This window comes from Pavona decussata, unplaced genomic scaffold (genome assembly GCF_977016875.1).
Source record: "Pavona decussata unplaced genomic scaffold, jaPavDecu1.1 SCAFFOLD_39, whole genome shotgun sequence".
In the NCBI taxonomy this organism is placed as follows: Eukaryota; Metazoa; Cnidaria; class Anthozoa; order Scleractinia; family Agariciidae; genus Pavona; species Pavona decussata.
This window is the reverse complement of record NW_028145461.1, coordinates 682,761-700,153: the sequence shown is the minus strand read 5'-3', so window position 1 is coordinate 700,153 and position 17,393 is coordinate 682,761. Positions and strand designations below refer to the sequence as shown.

At 35.9% G+C, this 17,393-nt stretch overlaps 2 protein-coding genes across 2 annotated transcripts in view; one reads left to right on the top strand and one right to left on the bottom strand.

Annotated features, from left to right (window-relative positions):
- LOC146483338 (uncharacterized) overlaps positions 1–3,626 on the bottom strand; it is a 31,747-nt gene extending 28,121 nt beyond the window's left edge. The window contains exons 1-2 of the mRNA XM_085106087.1: positions 3,121–3,626; positions 2,929–2,952 (exon numbers count right to left, since the gene is read on the bottom strand). Of these exons, the coding sequence (XP_084962213.1) occupies positions 2,929–2,952; positions 3,121–3,243 (147 nt within the window). The 5' untranslated portion in view covers positions 3,244–3,626. The remainder of the gene's footprint in view (positions 1–2,928; positions 2,953–3,120) is intronic.
- A 4,472-nt stretch (positions 3,627–8,098) lies between these two features.
- On the top strand, positions 8,099–17,106 carry LOC146483337 (protein TEX261-like). Its single transcript, XM_085106065.1, has 6 exons — positions 8,099–8,254; positions 8,390–8,469; positions 10,188–10,341; positions 12,411–12,478; positions 13,151–13,265; positions 13,971–17,106. Exons 1-6 carry the CDS (start codon positions 8,188–8,190, stop codon positions 14,087–14,089), a joined length of 603 nt encoding a protein of 200 aa, XP_084962191.1. The 5' UTR covers positions 8,099–8,187; the 3' UTR covers positions 14,090–17,106.
- Positions 17,107–17,393: the final 287 nt, after the last annotated feature.

Below are 17,393 nucleotides of genomic sequence, written 5' to 3'. Positions count from 1 at the left end.
ATGATGTAAACTAAACTTACGAAATGTGGGAGGTAAAAAGGCCGTTAGATTACCAAAATACTGCATTTGAAAGATGGACTTTCTAAAATTCTCAACAAATTTTTGGATAGGAAAACAACCCAAGATTCATTTGTGACATTGCTTTCCAACTGAGTAAACGATTGAAAGTGAATGTATGCAGGAGCCTCCTGATATATGAAAATTCATACATTTGAACGGCGGAAAAGAATGAACAAGTAAATGATCATCGCAGTTATATACGCAACTTAAGCAGTTGCGAAAAGAAAGCCTGAAAAAAAAAAAAAACAGGCTTAAACGGGACCTCTGCGATACCGGTGCAGTGCCCAACTGGGAGCTGGTCTAACACAATATAATTCTCTTTCCACCGTGTCAAGTTTAGTCGCTCAGTTATTTTCTTATATTAAGTTCTGAATGCACCAGAGATGTCGGTTATTTTATTACTTTTTATGGTCAGATTCTCAATGAGATCTCACTGTTCTGCTCTCTCTTTAGTGATAGCTCCGTATCCATCTTTTGGATTTGTTTTCGTTGCGAAGGCCATGCCTTGTTACAAATTCTCTGTACGCCTTACGTGCCTATGTTTCTGTTTGCTCGCATGACACCCCTTTGAAGGACAAAACGCGCGCGCAAAAAAAGTGTAAACGTGCTGAAATGCAAATGTTTCGTCGCCAATATTGAATATTTTAGATGACCACTGACCTTAAACATTTTTTAACTTTTTCGTTGCCATCGTACAATAATATATTGCTAATCGCAAACTGAAAAAGCTTTTTGGAAGGTGAATGTATTGAACGCACCTTACCGGCAACAAGCTACTGAATGTTCTCAAAAAGAAAACAAGCGAACAAAAAACGGAAAAAGGAAATATTATCAATATTGTAATCCTTAACAAAAAGCAAGCAATTAATCCTAAATTTTCGCTTATTATTTTATTATTGCGTTTTTGCTGCAGCTCATCTTGAGAGCTGAACTGAATCTAAACGAAAAATCTCGCTATTGAAATTCCTAGTCTCGTTCAATTCCGAATCTGTTTCAATGAAATAAAAACTAACTCCATCAGTAGCTTTTTCAGTAGCAGAGGTATGCAATCAAGACTTAAATGGAGCGCAAACATTACATAAATACTGATTTTTTGCCTTTTTGAGGGGGACCTCTCTCGACTGAGATAAAATTTACGAGATATACTCATTAGCCTACCGCCCCTAGAGGGAGTGAGCTTGAGACAGCAACGGTTACCGATGAAAGAAATGCAAAGTTTTGTTATTACTAATATAAATGGAAAAGAACACTGAATTTTTCACTGAATCCAGTTTATGCAATCACTGCTTTGAGCAAAGGTGCATGGAAATTAACCGAGTAGAAACTAGCTTGAGTCAGACGTGCACAACTGACTCAAAAAGGAGAACAACTTTTTCCATTTTTTTTTTTCAAATCATTGCTTGGAGCACAAGTGCATGAGAATCAACTTAAGCGAGGCGTGCACAACAGACTCAAAACTGAGAACCCGGTGGCTTGTTACCTGCATCGGAGTTAAAACTGTGATATCGGATCGCTTAACTGATATTTACGGGCTCTCAACTGAGTACCGGGGATTACGATCACAGAAATTAAACGTTATCTCCGCCCAAAACTTTCAGTAGCAAAAATATCATGCGATGTTGTTTTGGATTCGTAGGATGTTTGAAAAAACATACAGATCGTTGAATTGTTTTGGTTTTGTTTCTAGAGCTTGAGAATCTTCAATTTTACCTATTGATTTCAGGTTGTTGTAATTTGTGAAACGCATGAAAACTAGAGTTGCTTCGCTAAAAATAAATTCAAAAATCGAAGAGAAAGTCAAAGCCCTCGATAAATTTATTGAGAAAACGCTCGAATTCGAATGAACCATTAATTTGACCGTTGTTTCTTAAAATGACGACAGTGTATCTGGGTATATTTCCTGTTTTCTTCCACTTTTCAAATTCGTTTCTTTTAATTATCGAACAAGTCTTTTTCAGCACCGTCGCTGCTAAGGAAAACCTGGCATAGCTCTGACCATCTGCGCTATAAAGAGCAGGAAATTATAGAAAATTTCTATGATCATTTAGTTTTCAAAAGTTATTGTTATTCAATATGGAATTCGCACCGCATATTCGATAGAAATTACGTGAGCTGATTAATACCCGAAGCGTTGTGCCTACCATGATACCGTATAGCCAGAGAAATAAATCACTTTACAGAATTGCAGAAAAGCAGCACGTAATTACTGACAACTTAACTATCTAGAAAACCATAAAAAAGAGAATTAAAGACCTAAACTCTTAGCTCAAACAAGACAAGCACGGAATAACTCATCCACAGCCAGTTTGTGGTTTTAGCCACCCACAATTTGATAGCGTTACCATAAATAATCGATTATCGTGAACAATGAGTTTGAGTTGCAGCTCAAGATTACAGTTCACACGGTCTGCCAAGTTATATAATAATACGTTGCACATAGATGCACCTGATATATTTTGCCGATGTTTTTCCTTAATTATACGGAAAGGCTGTCAAGTACGTATTCGAAGCTCGTCCAATTGGCCTCTTGATAACTATGAAATCATGCTTTCAAGTCAACGTTGATAATTTGCATTCTCGCTTGCCGATACAAAATCAAGAGGATCAAGACAACAAAAATACTATTTTGGGATAAGCAGTAAAGAGCTGCGTATTGTACTCACACTTTCTACAATTATATGCTTGTGCGAACAATTATGAAATGACGAACAACCTTAATTGCATGCTTTAAGAAAAAGCACTAGTCATTACGTATTCGTAGATGTTCATTTTGTGTTCATCCTAAAACATCAAAAGAAACAAAGCTTTCTAGATTCTGAGTATAAAAACTAATGAATGATCGGCATAAATTAATTTTTTTCTACTCACATTTCTTGCTGGTGGCTGTCCATACTTCACGGAGGGAACATGTAAAGAAATAGGTTGAAAAATAAATTGTTTATTTTTAAAGCTATTCAGTTGACATTCAAAGCACACACTTTCAAAGTGTACAGGATATATTAAAATATACTTATTGTACGGAGGATAAATTGCAGGTTTATAGTTATTTTATCAACATACCTTTTCTTCGCATTTTATCACCATATGTCCTTCTCTCACCACCTTAAAAAAACTGTTATCCTGGGCCGCGCCGAAATTTGACTGAGCAAACGCGAAAATGAAAACAAGAAACACTCCACTCATTTTTTCCACCAGACGAAAAAATCTGAAAGTAATTTTCGCTAGACTATGCCCTATCTTTTGTGATGAACACTCCTGACAGCGGCGAAGGTTTGCGCAAAAACTCCGACGAGCAATGCCGATCAAAGGTTGCGGCTAAAGCCGAAATACATTGCGAGCTTGGAGCTGTTTTTCCTTTTTAACGATGGAATGATAAATTTCCTTTTCGTAATTAGTGGCGCAGATCGAAGAGTGTTATACCTCCGTTGTTTTATATTTCAAAATGTCAGAATCTCACAAACAATTCATTTTAGTAGTGTCTAAAATAAAATATCTGCAAAATAAAGGCCCTTTTCATTTTTTCAAAGCTTGTGTGACGTCACGGACTCAAATTTTGCGTTTTAATTCTGGTATTCTATGGGGCGCGACCCACCATCCGGCGTCTTATGTTCTACGGTCAACAAAAGGTAGGAGATGAAGCGTCATTGAAAAGCTTTTCCATTTAATCAAGCCATCAGCGAGTTGATAAAACTCAGCAACTTAAATTTAAGGCTGTTTCTTGAACGTCGAAAAACGCATTAGAAAAATTTTTTTCTCAATTAGCACGCAGCGCCGATACTACTAGTCGCGATAAGGACGCATCCATCAGCCGGCAACAGATTGCTACATTTCAACAGTTAGAGCTTATTAAATAGCCATAAAGAAAAATACCGTTAATTACGATGTTTATTTGTAATTTTTCGCTGATATATTTTTTAAGCGAGCAGGGCAGATGGACAGGGGCAATTTATCATGTTAATTTTTATTAAAGTGGACGACACGGAGAGGATCTGGACAATCGAACACTGCGCGAGATTGAAAGCGTGGGCATCGAATACCGTACGTTTCAGCAAAATCGAAAGAAAATATCACGGTTCTTGTCGGCATGCATTAAGTATCACCCACATAAATAATCGCGAGACTGTGCGTGAGGGAAAGCGTGGGCATCACTATCGGCATATTTTGTTCATCCCTCTTGTTTTAGCAAAATCGAAAGCACATATCATGGCTCTTGCCAGCATGCATAAAGTATCACCCACGTAATTTCCATGCACTTGAATGCATAGAAAAAATTGACGATAAGAAAAGGAAAAGATACCCTTTTTTCCAAACTTTGTAAATCGCGAAGAAAAAAATCAGTGCGAAAAATACCGCCTCGAAGTTCCTTGAAGGATTTCTCCAATAGTTAATATTTGATTATACTGTAGTTAAAAACTAGAAAAAGAACATTTTCTTGCCCATTAAGCAAAAGGCAAAAGCTATGCACTGAGAACGTTAAGCACAAATGAAATCTTCGCGATAAAAAGACATTTTGAAGAGTGAAGCCGGCTACAGGTGCAGGAACGGTTTCTTTTATTTTTATTTTGCCTTTTTGTTTTCCTTTTTGTGTATATGTTGTCTAATTTGGCTGCTCAAATTATTTTATTTTAGTATAAAGAATGCTTAGAATTCGGTTTCAGCAAAGAAAAAAAAAATGAGAGTTAGTTCGTGACTATTGGACAAAGCCGCGGTATCTGTGCCTAGTCTGATAATTCAGCTCTCGAATTTTCTGAGTTCTACTGCGATGCACGCTATTTTTCTTTTCTTTTTTTGTACAAGAAGGTACATTTTAACGGAGAAAGCATTTAAATAAAGAGTTATTTTATAAGCAGTCATGTGGATATGTACCGTATATATAATAACCCCCAAAAAGCGTGAATGAATTTTTCCGTGTTGACTGTAATAAATCGACACTTCGTGTTACCCACTGGGCATATGGAATCATAATTAGGAATTCAATTTTGAACGGAAATTAACTTGAAGCATTGCATATTGACCGTGGGCAGTTTTTTTTGCAACTGCTTATATCACCTAAGCTTTTAAAGGCCCGCAAAATCGAGAGTTTTGACAAATTTCCTTAAATTTTACCGGCCCGGGAATTCTAGTCAGCGGGAAATCATCCAATTTGTTTTTTATTTTCTTGTCTTTTTTTAGTTTAGCTATTATACGGCTAAGTATCAAGAAAGGATATCAATTTATTTAATATTTCAAAGGAAACTCGTGCAAATATGAATACTCCATTTTTTAAAGAAACATAAACCTTTGGCTGTTTCTATAAAGATCAGTGCTACCGCTACAAATTCAAGTAATTGTAAAAGAGAAAAATTTATCCTTGCATTGAGAAAATATAATTTAGCAAGGTGAAATAAAGCAACCTTCGTGAGTGTGAGAAATAGTAATTAAAGTAAAATTAATTTTTCGTCTGTTGAATATAAACGGAAATCCAATAACTATAGCAGACACTGCGTTGTTTACCATGCACTGGAACATCCAAAAACATGATACTTGAAGCTCAACTTCATATAGCCAAAGCACAATGTTATAGCTTACAAAATTAATGAAAGAACTTATATTTTTCTTTCTTCATCTTGTTATCCCTAAATGTAAATCACAATAATAGTAAATATGATGTCACCTCTGAACTATTAAATCGACATCTATAGGCTTTGGTTTGTTTTCCGTTGTCATAACAACCCACATAACTCCCTTGGGTTACTGGTGAAAAACGTGCGATTCCGATAGAAGAACTGAAGAGTTCAGTGAGGGTGGGAAAGGAAAGGGAAGAGACCGTAGATACGTATAATTTCATCAATTACATCAACTATTTTCCATGAAGACCGTGTATAATTTGAATTAACACATCAATTATAAATGTAATAGATTTTAAAAATGTTTAAGTTACTAGTGAATTACTGTTTTGGAAATCATTTAAAAATGATAAAAAATTATGTTTTATAGAATAAAAGTCATATGTTAGTGGTGAATGCTGAGAGGACGTAAAGATTTCCTGAAGGATTCTATGAACTGCTCTGCCTTTAATTTAAGAAGAACAGAATTCCATAACTAGCACATTAAGAAAAACTCTTTTTAAATTCTCAGTATTTGGTTTCTGGAAGACAGGAGAGGAAAGGAGAGGAGAGGGAAGAAGAGCAGATAAAGGAAGGGAAAGAAATTCCCACCTTCTGGTAAATGTTAAGTAAAACATTAGCAATAACAAGAGCAACACTGAATATGCTGAACGAGGTGAATGTTAACTTTATCAATCACGATACAGGTTGCTTTTAAGATCGCTTATTCTTGTAGCGTGTAGGAAACGTGTCACAAGTGAACAAGAGCCCAGTCCTTTCGCCACGCGTTCTCCTTCCAGTAGTTCAGTGTTGACAGTTCTCTATTCTTCCCCCGAACGAAACGTTCGTGAGTTCGAGTCGGCGAATCGGAGTTTTTCTGTGATTGTTCAGTAACTTGATTAATATAATATCCTTCTCAATATCCATCTGGTTACCCTTCAGGCCACCCTTCTGGCCACCCTTGTTAGCTCCTAAACTTTGAAAATAAACAAAATACGGCATCGCAATGAAGTATTATTCTTTTCTTGTGTATGACTCTCAGTTGAAGATACCACTCAATCGAATTCCAAAAAAGGTGACACTATTCGTCAATCGATGATGGTAGGACTTCCCCTCCTTTTGTATTTTAAAAGGCACATCTTTCCAAGTCCCACCTTTCTGGCTCGAATTAAGCCGGACCCGAGGGAGTGGTGGACATCGAGCCTAGCTCCAGAGTATCTAAACTACCAACAGGTGCTTCCGTGTATGACTGGAGACACACTAGATTTTGCTTAGACCAAACTCGAAACAACTTGAAAAATGTTCCAAAAATTGTCTAGAGGATCTTCATGAGGTAAACTGGTGGCTGAAAATCGGCCAAAACGTTAACTGTCAGCTAAGAAATGGCAGGTTTTTTAAAGGAATAAACTGCAAAGGACCGCGAACGGAAATACTGCTAGAATACGCAGAATCTGTGAAAGAGTTGTCCACCGTTGCATTTTTGACCCTCGGTTTGGTCTCTATCATGTTGTCGCGTAAAGTTTTCTACGTAGTTGGAATCCGTCTTGCAGTTTATTCCAGTTTTTTTTTGTAACTGTCAGCCTAGAAACGTTACCGTTGACTGGTTAGCTGAGATGGCTGTAAGTTCTAACGAACGAAGATGGCTCGGAGCCCTTCACAAGTTGTTTCCAGAAATCAAGAGGTCGTCAGAAGATAACAAGCAGTGTTCGTAAAGTCTCGAAAGATATTAGAATCATTCGAAAATTCTTGGGAAATCTTGGGATGATATTCGACACTGTTCGGCTGAGAAGTAAAAGTTTTAAACTGTGTTGCGGAATTCTTTTAACCCCGCTCCGCTGGTTCAAACAAATCAAGAGGACTGTATCTTTCGATGTAACAACACGATTTAATCCAATCCGACAATCTACTGCGATGTACAATTCTCACATATTCAACGTTCGTAACACAACGATCAACGTAACTAAACGATCAACGATCAAAGATCAACGATCAACTAAAACATTCTAAGTATACAGTGGTTCTTCTACTATCCTTGCGCAAGGCAGTATTTTTACATTAATCACATGTACAGTAAAAGTTCCCATTGTAATGTATCTAAATTAAGTGTCTATTACAAAATCGCACGTTCTCTCACCTTATTTAGCCTAAGAAAATGCGTGCAGTTACATCATTTTATATCGTAAATATACTCGGACTTTGTCTACATTATTGTGAAATCTAATGTCACGAAATCTAACTTCTTTGCGCTACAGATGTCAATTTCTAATTAATATTTAATCACAGAACAATCAAGGTCCTATTTCTTTCCCGACAAACTGAGACCCGGCATAATTTTAAAATTGCTACAGGTGAGAAATGTGCGAAAGTTTAGTAGACCCTTTATCTCTGCACGCCTTGCCGACCAATTTTTTCGAAGGCGCGGTTACGGTCGTGAAGGAGTGGATACTCAGCGGAAGGTTTTTGGTGCACGTTCTGCAAGGTGACGTTTGTAAGATAGTTTGTAAGATATTCGTCAAAAATTGGCAACGGAGTCTCTTCCAAGATGTTTCTTTATATTTTAAGCTGGTTATCGATGATTTTCCATGTTATCTTCTTGACTCTTGCTCTAGGTATTTACCATCAATTTCTTTAGATCTAAACTCAGAGCATGCTCGTGTCTGTCTGTAGCTACAACGTAGCTTTTCTTTACATGGGTGTTTTGTTTATACAGTTGTCTGTTTGTTTCGCAATTTAATTTTTCGTAGCTGCTGCTCTTTTCTACCTGGCTGAGCTTGTAGAGGAATACACAGTTATAACAGCAAAAGTAATAAAAGGTACAGTCGCGGTAAGTTGCTATAAACTTCTCAAATAGAGTTTTTATTACGATATGCATGTAAAAAGCTTTATGCAGGATCGGCTTGAGCTGGCTAAGCAGGTATCATGCGTGTTATTTGCTGGTGTGGTAGTTGTTTGCAGTTTCTGTTACGTTAAGAAACAAAATTACAACAGCTCAGGCGTTTGTCCAGACAGGAGAAATACATGTAGTTTGCAGAAAAACCTGCACTGAGATCTTAGGCACTTGCCATTTGACCAAAAATTCGAGAAATTCTGGGTGAGAAATTGAGTAGGGTGGAAATTTAAATAATATAAAAAAATAAATAAATTTTGGTATATCTCACAAGGTTGTGGGTTGCAACATCCAGGGCAATTAAAATAACTGGTCCATGTTTGGCATTCATCCATTCCTCCTCTAGCTGAGGTCTTTGGCTTGTTTAATTATACATGTATCTGTTGGAGCAGAAAACGTGTGCATGGCATGGAACCAGCAAATACCCATCCATTTGCTACCTGAAATTTTTAAACCTTAAAAACTTGTTGGGCTTGTGTTTCACGGAACCAGTCCTTAGTGGAACATGCAAAATAAATTAATGTTAATACAGTGTGTAGGCAGTTTAAGAGTTACATGTATGTTTTGAGAGTTTTGTGGCTTATATCCCTTGAATGTTAATCTGAGGAACTCCAGGGAGTTCCCACTGTCTTCATACTACCCACAATTGCTACATCGTCAGTTTGGTTGTCCTGATGGTGTAGTGGTATGCCAGTAATAATAACAATGAATAAATTTCTAAAGTGCTAAAACTATTATTCTAAAATATTCTAAAGCGCTACCTAATTTGCAATCTGAAAAAAGAAAATCATTCAGTTCTAAGAGATATTTGATCACTCCATAGTAGACCAGTATTTAGGAGGACGTGCATTCAGTTCCCACTTGGGACACTTCTTTCTTTCTGTAAACTGTGCATCATCATCATCATCATCATCATCAGCCAATTGATCTGCAATTGGTCACAAGCTTTCTCCACGCCTTCCGGTCTTTTACCATGCTTCGAATCTCTTCTGGCGTTGGTGGGTATGCCTGGCTGATTACGCTGGCAATGTACTAAATGATGAAACATCTGGGTGACTGGGCTTATGTTTGCCATGTTTAGGGTGGAAAAGGGCATACCTGTTAACCAATTCATTCTCTGGTTTCCTGATCATGAGGATATGCCCTAAGAAATGAGGCTGTCATTGTTGAATCAGCGGGATGAGCAGATCTTGTTTCACTCTCTTTAGGACTTCTTCATTCGAAATGAGTCAGTTCTCTTGACACCCAGGATTATTCTATTACTATAGCAGCTGGTGGTGAAGCTGTTGAGTTTGTCTTCAAGCTTTTTGCTTTCTACACAAAATAATATATAATATGTTTTACTCTACCAGAAATAAACCTGTAATATTTATTAATTTGAAAAAATTAGAATAATTTATTTCCCTTCTTGAAAATAGTTTCAGCTCAAAATCACCATTTACCAGTACATGTGTTTGGCCTGTCATTTGACCTCAAGTATTATAAGAATATCATGACTCCTATAAATTTCAAGTAGTTAAAGTAATGGAAGCTGTTCCAATCAGATCTTAATAAACCAATGATACAGAACTGAGAGTGCAACAGCATTCAACATTTGTTATTCGACAAATGTTGAATTATTGTAACTTGAGTTGACTTTTATTATTTTTTTCCAGGTAACAACATTAGTTTATGTTGGGCTTCTTGTGCTGGAAGGATTTCCCTATAGCATAATAATTGCTGGACTCTTCACCAATGGACTTTATTTCCTGCTGCTTAAGGATTTTCCTTTTATCGAGCTAACATCTCCTGTGTTTATCGGAGGAGTGGGTGAGTGATTTTAGGTTTACTGAACAACAAAGCAATGGGTTAAAAATCTACCAGTTTCTACAAAATCTGAATGTCAAAGTAAGCCTCCTCTTCCCCCCCCCCTTCCCCATTTAATAAGAACAACTTACAACAACAATTTATTACATGTAAGTAAGAACAGAAAAGGAGACGTCATAGGTAACTTAATATGTAGCCCTATCGAGGATGTTCCCTATTATACATACAATCTCTGAAATACATTTAAAATACTAAAACTATGACAATATAAATGCAATTTAAATTAGAAAAAGCCCATAACACATTTCCCAACTTAATTTTACTATTCTCCTTTGTTAACTCCACCCTCCTCATAAGCAAAGGAAGAGAAACCTATTCAGTGTAAATATAATGTCAGCAATCTTGTGCTCTAGAAAAAACTGCATTTTGCATTGGTTGGAACTTGAAAAGTTTCTTATACTTGGTATATGATGCTTGATAATCATTTTCAATTTCTCTAGAGTAATAGTCATATTTAGTATTGAACAGCAACATCTTATATAATGAGACAAAGAAATGTAGGCAAGAGCAAAGCATGGATATTTTTTTTGCAAACAAGAATGTTTTGAACATTGTGAAATTTTGCATAAAATTATGGCCCAGTTACCATAGTTTGCATTAAATATTACCCAGGACAGCATAGGGCTGGTCTGCCATTGAGGGGACCAGGAGTGTTGTTCCAAATGTTAATCTGGGGAAGTTGGCATCTATGGACATACTGTACCTAAATTTTTCCTTGAATTTCTTCAAAACATTTTTGACCCTTAATTACAGTTGAACCTCCTATATACGTGTATACATAAGTGCATTGGACACCCTTGGAACCAGAAAAGACTAGTGTCTGTTTAAAAGAGGTGGCCGCTTTTTGGAGGTTAAAAATGACAACTGGTAATTACAGTTTGTACATGTATGTAGCTGAGAATATGACCAAGTGTCTGCTATGAGAGGCATCCACCTTCAGGAGGTGTTCAATAGTAGAGGTTCAACTGTACAGCAGTATATTAAAGATGCATTTTCCACTTAGAAAAATCACTGACAAAAGATTGGGAAAACAATGTTTAGCTTTAATGTGTGGTTTCATACAGCTATTTCAATTAACGTCGTCGGATTAAAATCAAGCTAAAAGACAAGACCGCAATGTTTTGTGGGATTATTTTTTATGAATAATTTCATCAAAATCCTCCCTGCTCGTGCAGGTCATTGTACTGCTAATTACAACCTATTGTTTTCTCCAGGCATGACTGATTTTGATGATTTATTCGTAAAAATCCCCCGTAAACTTTCGGTCTTGTCTTTTAGCTTCATGCTTTGAACCAACAACGTTAATTGAAATACCTGTATATGTGTCAGGATTAGTCTGTTGAGTGACAGAACAGTACATGTACGTCAATTACCTGCCGTATTTTCTTACAATGTACATGTAATTGTTTCAATAATTTTTTAAAATCGGTTAGACCAAAAACACATTTTTGTGCTCCAACACTGAAACAAGTTCAAACCACCCAAACTTTGGATCAAAACTAGCCAAATTATTGTAAACAAAGGCAGTTTTCAATGAGGTCTGTAAATTCAAGGAGTGACAAAGTTATTTGTAGTTGTATTGTCTAAATACATTGGGCCAGTTATTTAAACAGAGTCTAACTTAGGCCACAGCTTAAGACAATCAGCGGGGCTCCAAGTCTATTTATAAGTGGTTTAAATTTACTACAGTGTAGGTAAATGGTTTTCTATTCTGGGATGCAAGCCTTCTTGTTACCGTCGGCAGTAGACAATGTTTAGATATAATTGTTGGCAAAATTGAAAATGACTTAGAACGTGGTTTTGTTAAAAATTAATACCGTCTAAACTGTCTTTTAATACATGTAACTGACCCATTGTACTTAAATGTTATTGGCCCATTAACTAAAAACTTCTGATCTTTTGCTTTCTAAAAGTGTGTTGATCAGTTAGATTTCTTTCAAATGCCTCAGTGGCAGTGAGTAGGTGCACTGTAATTTAGAATTTAACAGAATGACCATGATCTTTCTTTGCAGCTATGATGTTTATCAATCATTATTTAGCCTTTGACTACTTTTCATCTGTCTGGTATCCTTTTTCTGAGGTACAGTTTACAGTTGTTGCATTTTTGTTATTTGTTTTGAATTACATGTATATACAGTGTAGTATGTATATGCATGTGTGTGCTTGTAATCCTTCACTCAACTCTCAACCCTCCCAGCCCAAATCTTGTACCCAGAGTCCTCAGGCTCTTTGGCCAGCGGTAATGGTCGCCAGGAGAGACTCTGGAGAATTTGAAAAAATTAATTTTTTTTGATTGGCTGCCCCACAACAGTTTGCATTGTTTTACCACAGAAATCCTGTGGTAATAGAATTCCAGTACTCCAGAGTCTCTCCTGGCAACAAACTGCTGGCCAAAGAGCCTGAGGACTCCGGGTACAAGATTGTCCCAGCCCTAATGCCAACTTGATACTCTCCAAACAGTTGTGCAGTCACATAGTTATTTCTTATGGTACTACATGTAGGTGGAAGAATTTGTTTAAATATCAAGACATTTTCCTTTTGGCGATCATTTCCTGTATTCTTGCAACTTACATTTTTTTTTTCTAATGATGAAATTATATAATAAGGAGAAATCATTGGCCAGATTTTTTTAATACAAAGCAACCTAATTAATCTATTTTATTTTAATAAAATAATTTTATTTTAAACTCACCTGATAATGTCATGTACTCTAGTGTTGCTAAACTGGGTCTGATTTGTGCTTTAATTTTAGATCCTAGCTTATTTCACTATCTGCCTATGGATTCAGCCATTTGCATTCTTTGTTTCCTTGTCTGCAAGTGAAAATGTATTGCCAACAGCATCCACAGCACCAGATGATACAAAAGGTACCGTGAAATGTTGATGATATCATTAAATTAGACTCTTGACTTCCAAAAATATGTAAACAATATTACTGTGCTCCATTTCAATTTGGGTCCCACTGAAATCTTGAAATTCTAATAACTTTCCAGGGCATAAATCCACTGTTTATCGATTGGTACTGTAGTATTATTTTGGTGCAACTTTCTCAATGTACTTTAGAATAAATAAAGAGATTTTAAAAGTTTCGTTTCAACATCAGTTAAATTCGAATCTCTGTCAAGAAGCATTGGCACATACCAGTATTTATTTTTTGTGCTCACTGGTTAGTTATTGGTGCTTTTAAAACAGGCCCTATAGCTTGTAGATCACACCACAAGGAAAATTACAGTGTATGTGTACTGCATTGTCTTGCATTTGTCATGCGTTTCTGATATGATTTGTAATATTATTATGACACAGTTGTTGCATAATGTTATTGACTGCAGTCTGAAGTATAGTTCAGTGGGTACAGTATGTGACCAAGCGCATGGAAGGTCATACCATGGGTGTGATTCCTGCGAGGGGACTCATGTTTTTTTGTCCCATGTTTGTGACAAGTTGAACACTACATCTTTCTCACTTCATTACTGTTTTTTAAGAAAAATTACCACAAGATCATAGTTATCACCACAAGTACAGCAATACATTAAAGTTTTATGACTCCTTATTTTTCACTTGTTTTGTCACAGAACCAAACTATGCTTTTCCGGGCCAGAGGTCAAGTCGCAGACATGGAATCTTAGCATTGTTTAACTTCTTGTCAAGAAAAACAGAGGGATATTTGCCAACTAGAACAAAAACCTATTAAGAATTTGTTAGATTAAGTTTTTAAAGAATGTATATTATGTACACTGCCTGCTTTTGTGTGTACAATTGAACTTCTGGTTAGTGGACAAGGGGCATCGATGAAGTATCTGTGTGAGAGAGGTGTTCCTGGAGGTGTGTCTGCCTGGATAATTTAGAAGTACATCTGTCCACTGTTGGAGGTTTGACAGAATTTCAAAGATGACATTGAAAATTCATGTATATGTTAAGTAATATATCAAACACGAGAAAGCGTGTTTCATCAGATAACCAAACACGGAGTAGCCTGCGTAGCTGGCGGTTTTTATGGGTGGGCTCACCGGAAGCTGTTCATTGACGCGGCTTCGCCGCGACTTTCGCGGTTCTCTCCCCATTTCACCCGCAGCTGCACCACTTGTTTTGGCCTGGCTTTCCCGCCCACCAAAACCACCAGCTACGCAGGCTAAACACGGAGTAGTAGGTTGAAAAAACAAGGTACAGCCAAGTTTTTGTTAAACGACTTCGAGGTGTTTGGATATCTGATGAAACACACTTCTCAAATGATCAATAATTCTTGGAAAAATTCAAGGCTAAAGTTGGCAGAATTTTTGGTAATTAGGAACACACATCCAGATCCTGGTCACGGTAGTGATTTTCTTTGTTTTTTTTAATGAATTATTAATAAGTTTGAGTACTGCAGATGAAAGATTAACTACATGAAGGACCATTACAGTGTTATTAAAAGATGCTGGAAGGGGATTTCAACCCATAATCTGTGTGATACCAGTATAGGGATGTTGCAGGTGTCACGGGTTTGAATCTAATTCCAGCCCCCAGTGTTTTGTCAGGCTTTAATAGAACTTTTTGCAACTCCTAAGTAACTTTATGTATTTAATAGTATTAATTTAAGTTGTTTGAAAATAATTTACATACTGGCCTTCTCAACATAGTAACGCAGTGCTGGCATGGACAATATTATTCATGAATGGTTTATAAAAAATATTTTAAACTTACTATTAAGTTACCCAACATTGTTTTTATATATTTGGATTGTTTATGTAATAGCTTTTGAAGGAAACACAGGGCTCAAATTTCATTACAGTTGACTCTCGCTAACTCGAACCTCGCGCTATCTCGAACCAATTTTGCTTTCCTTTCAGGTCATTTTCTATATAAATATTTTACCCTCGATAACTCGAACCTTTTTCAATTTCCCTTGAAGGTTCAAGTTATCGGGAGTCGACTGTATATTGATTCCTTTAGTAAGTGGATATCAAATGAGCAAGTACGGGTTACAGTAATAAAATGATTCTACATTCAGAAAATAATATTGCTTCAAAAAGAATTGCAGAAATCACTTGAAAGTGGTTGAGCTAGTATTTTGGGGAAATAATTTGTCAAGCAGCAAGTCATGTACTTGTCATTAATTTTACCATGCTACATGCACCAAGCAACTAACCCATAAAGTTATCACAGTCACTTGCACTTTGAAGCTGTGTAGATGAGGTTCTAACTTTAATGGTTGTGGATGAAATCTTTTTGAGTGGAACTGTTAAAATGAAAGCTCTTCATAAAAGATAAAATAATAATAATAATAATAATAATAATAATAATAATAGTAATAATAATAATAGTAATAATAATAATAATAATAAAATAAATAATAATAATAATAATAGTAATAATAATAATAATAATAATAATAATAATAATAATAAAATAAATAATATAATAATGATAATAATAATAATAATAATAATAATAATTATAATAATAATAATAACAATAATAATAATAATAATAATAATAATAATAATAATAATAATAACAATAATAAATAAATAAAAATGAGAAGGAAAAAGAGAGCTTTTCAGCACTTTCCTGTGGTGGTGCTGTTTTACATTTTGCAAATTTTCTTACGTTTTGATTACACTATGTTTGGGAGTTTAGGTGTTACAGCGTAGATACTGTATGGCATTCATCATGTCAGAACAGCACTGCTGTTTGCCATATTGGATCCTAATTATGAGTTGAAGATTGAGTCTGGTGTGATTCAAATCTTATATAAAGTGCAATAATTAAGAGGCTATAAATAATTTGTATAAGTTGCCATGCTAAAAACGATCCCCCACTTGAGACCTGAAAAATAATGACCATAAAATTTGAGAAACTGGAAGTATACAAAAAGTAAATAATATACAGTACTGAATTGTCTTTAGGTCTTAATCTTGTCTGTTTCTCTACTGCATTTCAATCTTATCAGAAGTCAAACATGTTGCACACAAATATTTATGTATTAATTTATGTGGTTTTGAGTGTGGTAGTTTTGACTTTTACACAAGCTGTATACCATGTAGGCTCAGCTCTTTAAGCCCTGAGATAAACATGGATATTCTCCCCACATACTCTATATTTCTTATAGTGCGTTATATATTAATGTATTAAAATTAGTACATTTCATCTTTGGTGATAATATGCCTAGCTTTTGCTCATGATCTGTATCCATGAGCAATTGGTGATCTATAATGTCAGGAGAAATTGGATTCTTTTTGTATGGAATCACTTAATTTACTCTAGACATCAATAATTGAAGTAGTATTGGTTTTAATGAAATGTTAGCATAGCTAGACTGCACAGTCTATCATCCAAATGTGGTGTTAAAACAACAACCATAATGCCGGCCCACCATTGAAGGTCTGTTTGGTTGGCCGGAGCCCCCATCCCTGGCCTCTGGAGATTCCAGTTTGTCCCCATTCTTTCTGCCATTTCTATGTTTTGGGATCCCACCCACCTCCTTTGGAATTTCCAATGACCTTTAATGATTTGCATATATGTAATATTAAATTATTTTAGTGGATCAGTACAATCTTGTTCTCCAATCAGACAATATGGGTCAATATTATAGTTGAGGGCAGGGCTGACAGCGTAACCATCTTGCATTGAATTTTAGGCTCAAATTGCCTGACATTTGAAGGTTTTGAGAAAAACAAGTCCAACATATCAAGTCAGTAAAAGAAAAGCAAAAAAAAAAAAAGAAAACAATGATGTTCTTCGATTAAATTGAAGGCCATGTGCTAATTAAAAATGCGGGCACTTGTGAGTGAGACGAAAAATTGGCCTAAAATTTGACATAAGATGGTTTTATTGTACCTCTCTCCTCTGCAACCATAAAAAAGTAAACAAAACAGCTATTCTTACGTGTGAACCAATATTAATGATATTTAGAATGTGCCCCCTGGGGGTGTTATGGCACGAAGGCGGGGCACGGTGGGTGGGATATATAGCTTGGATAATGAAATTAGTACTGATCAAATGATGTTCTTCAATGT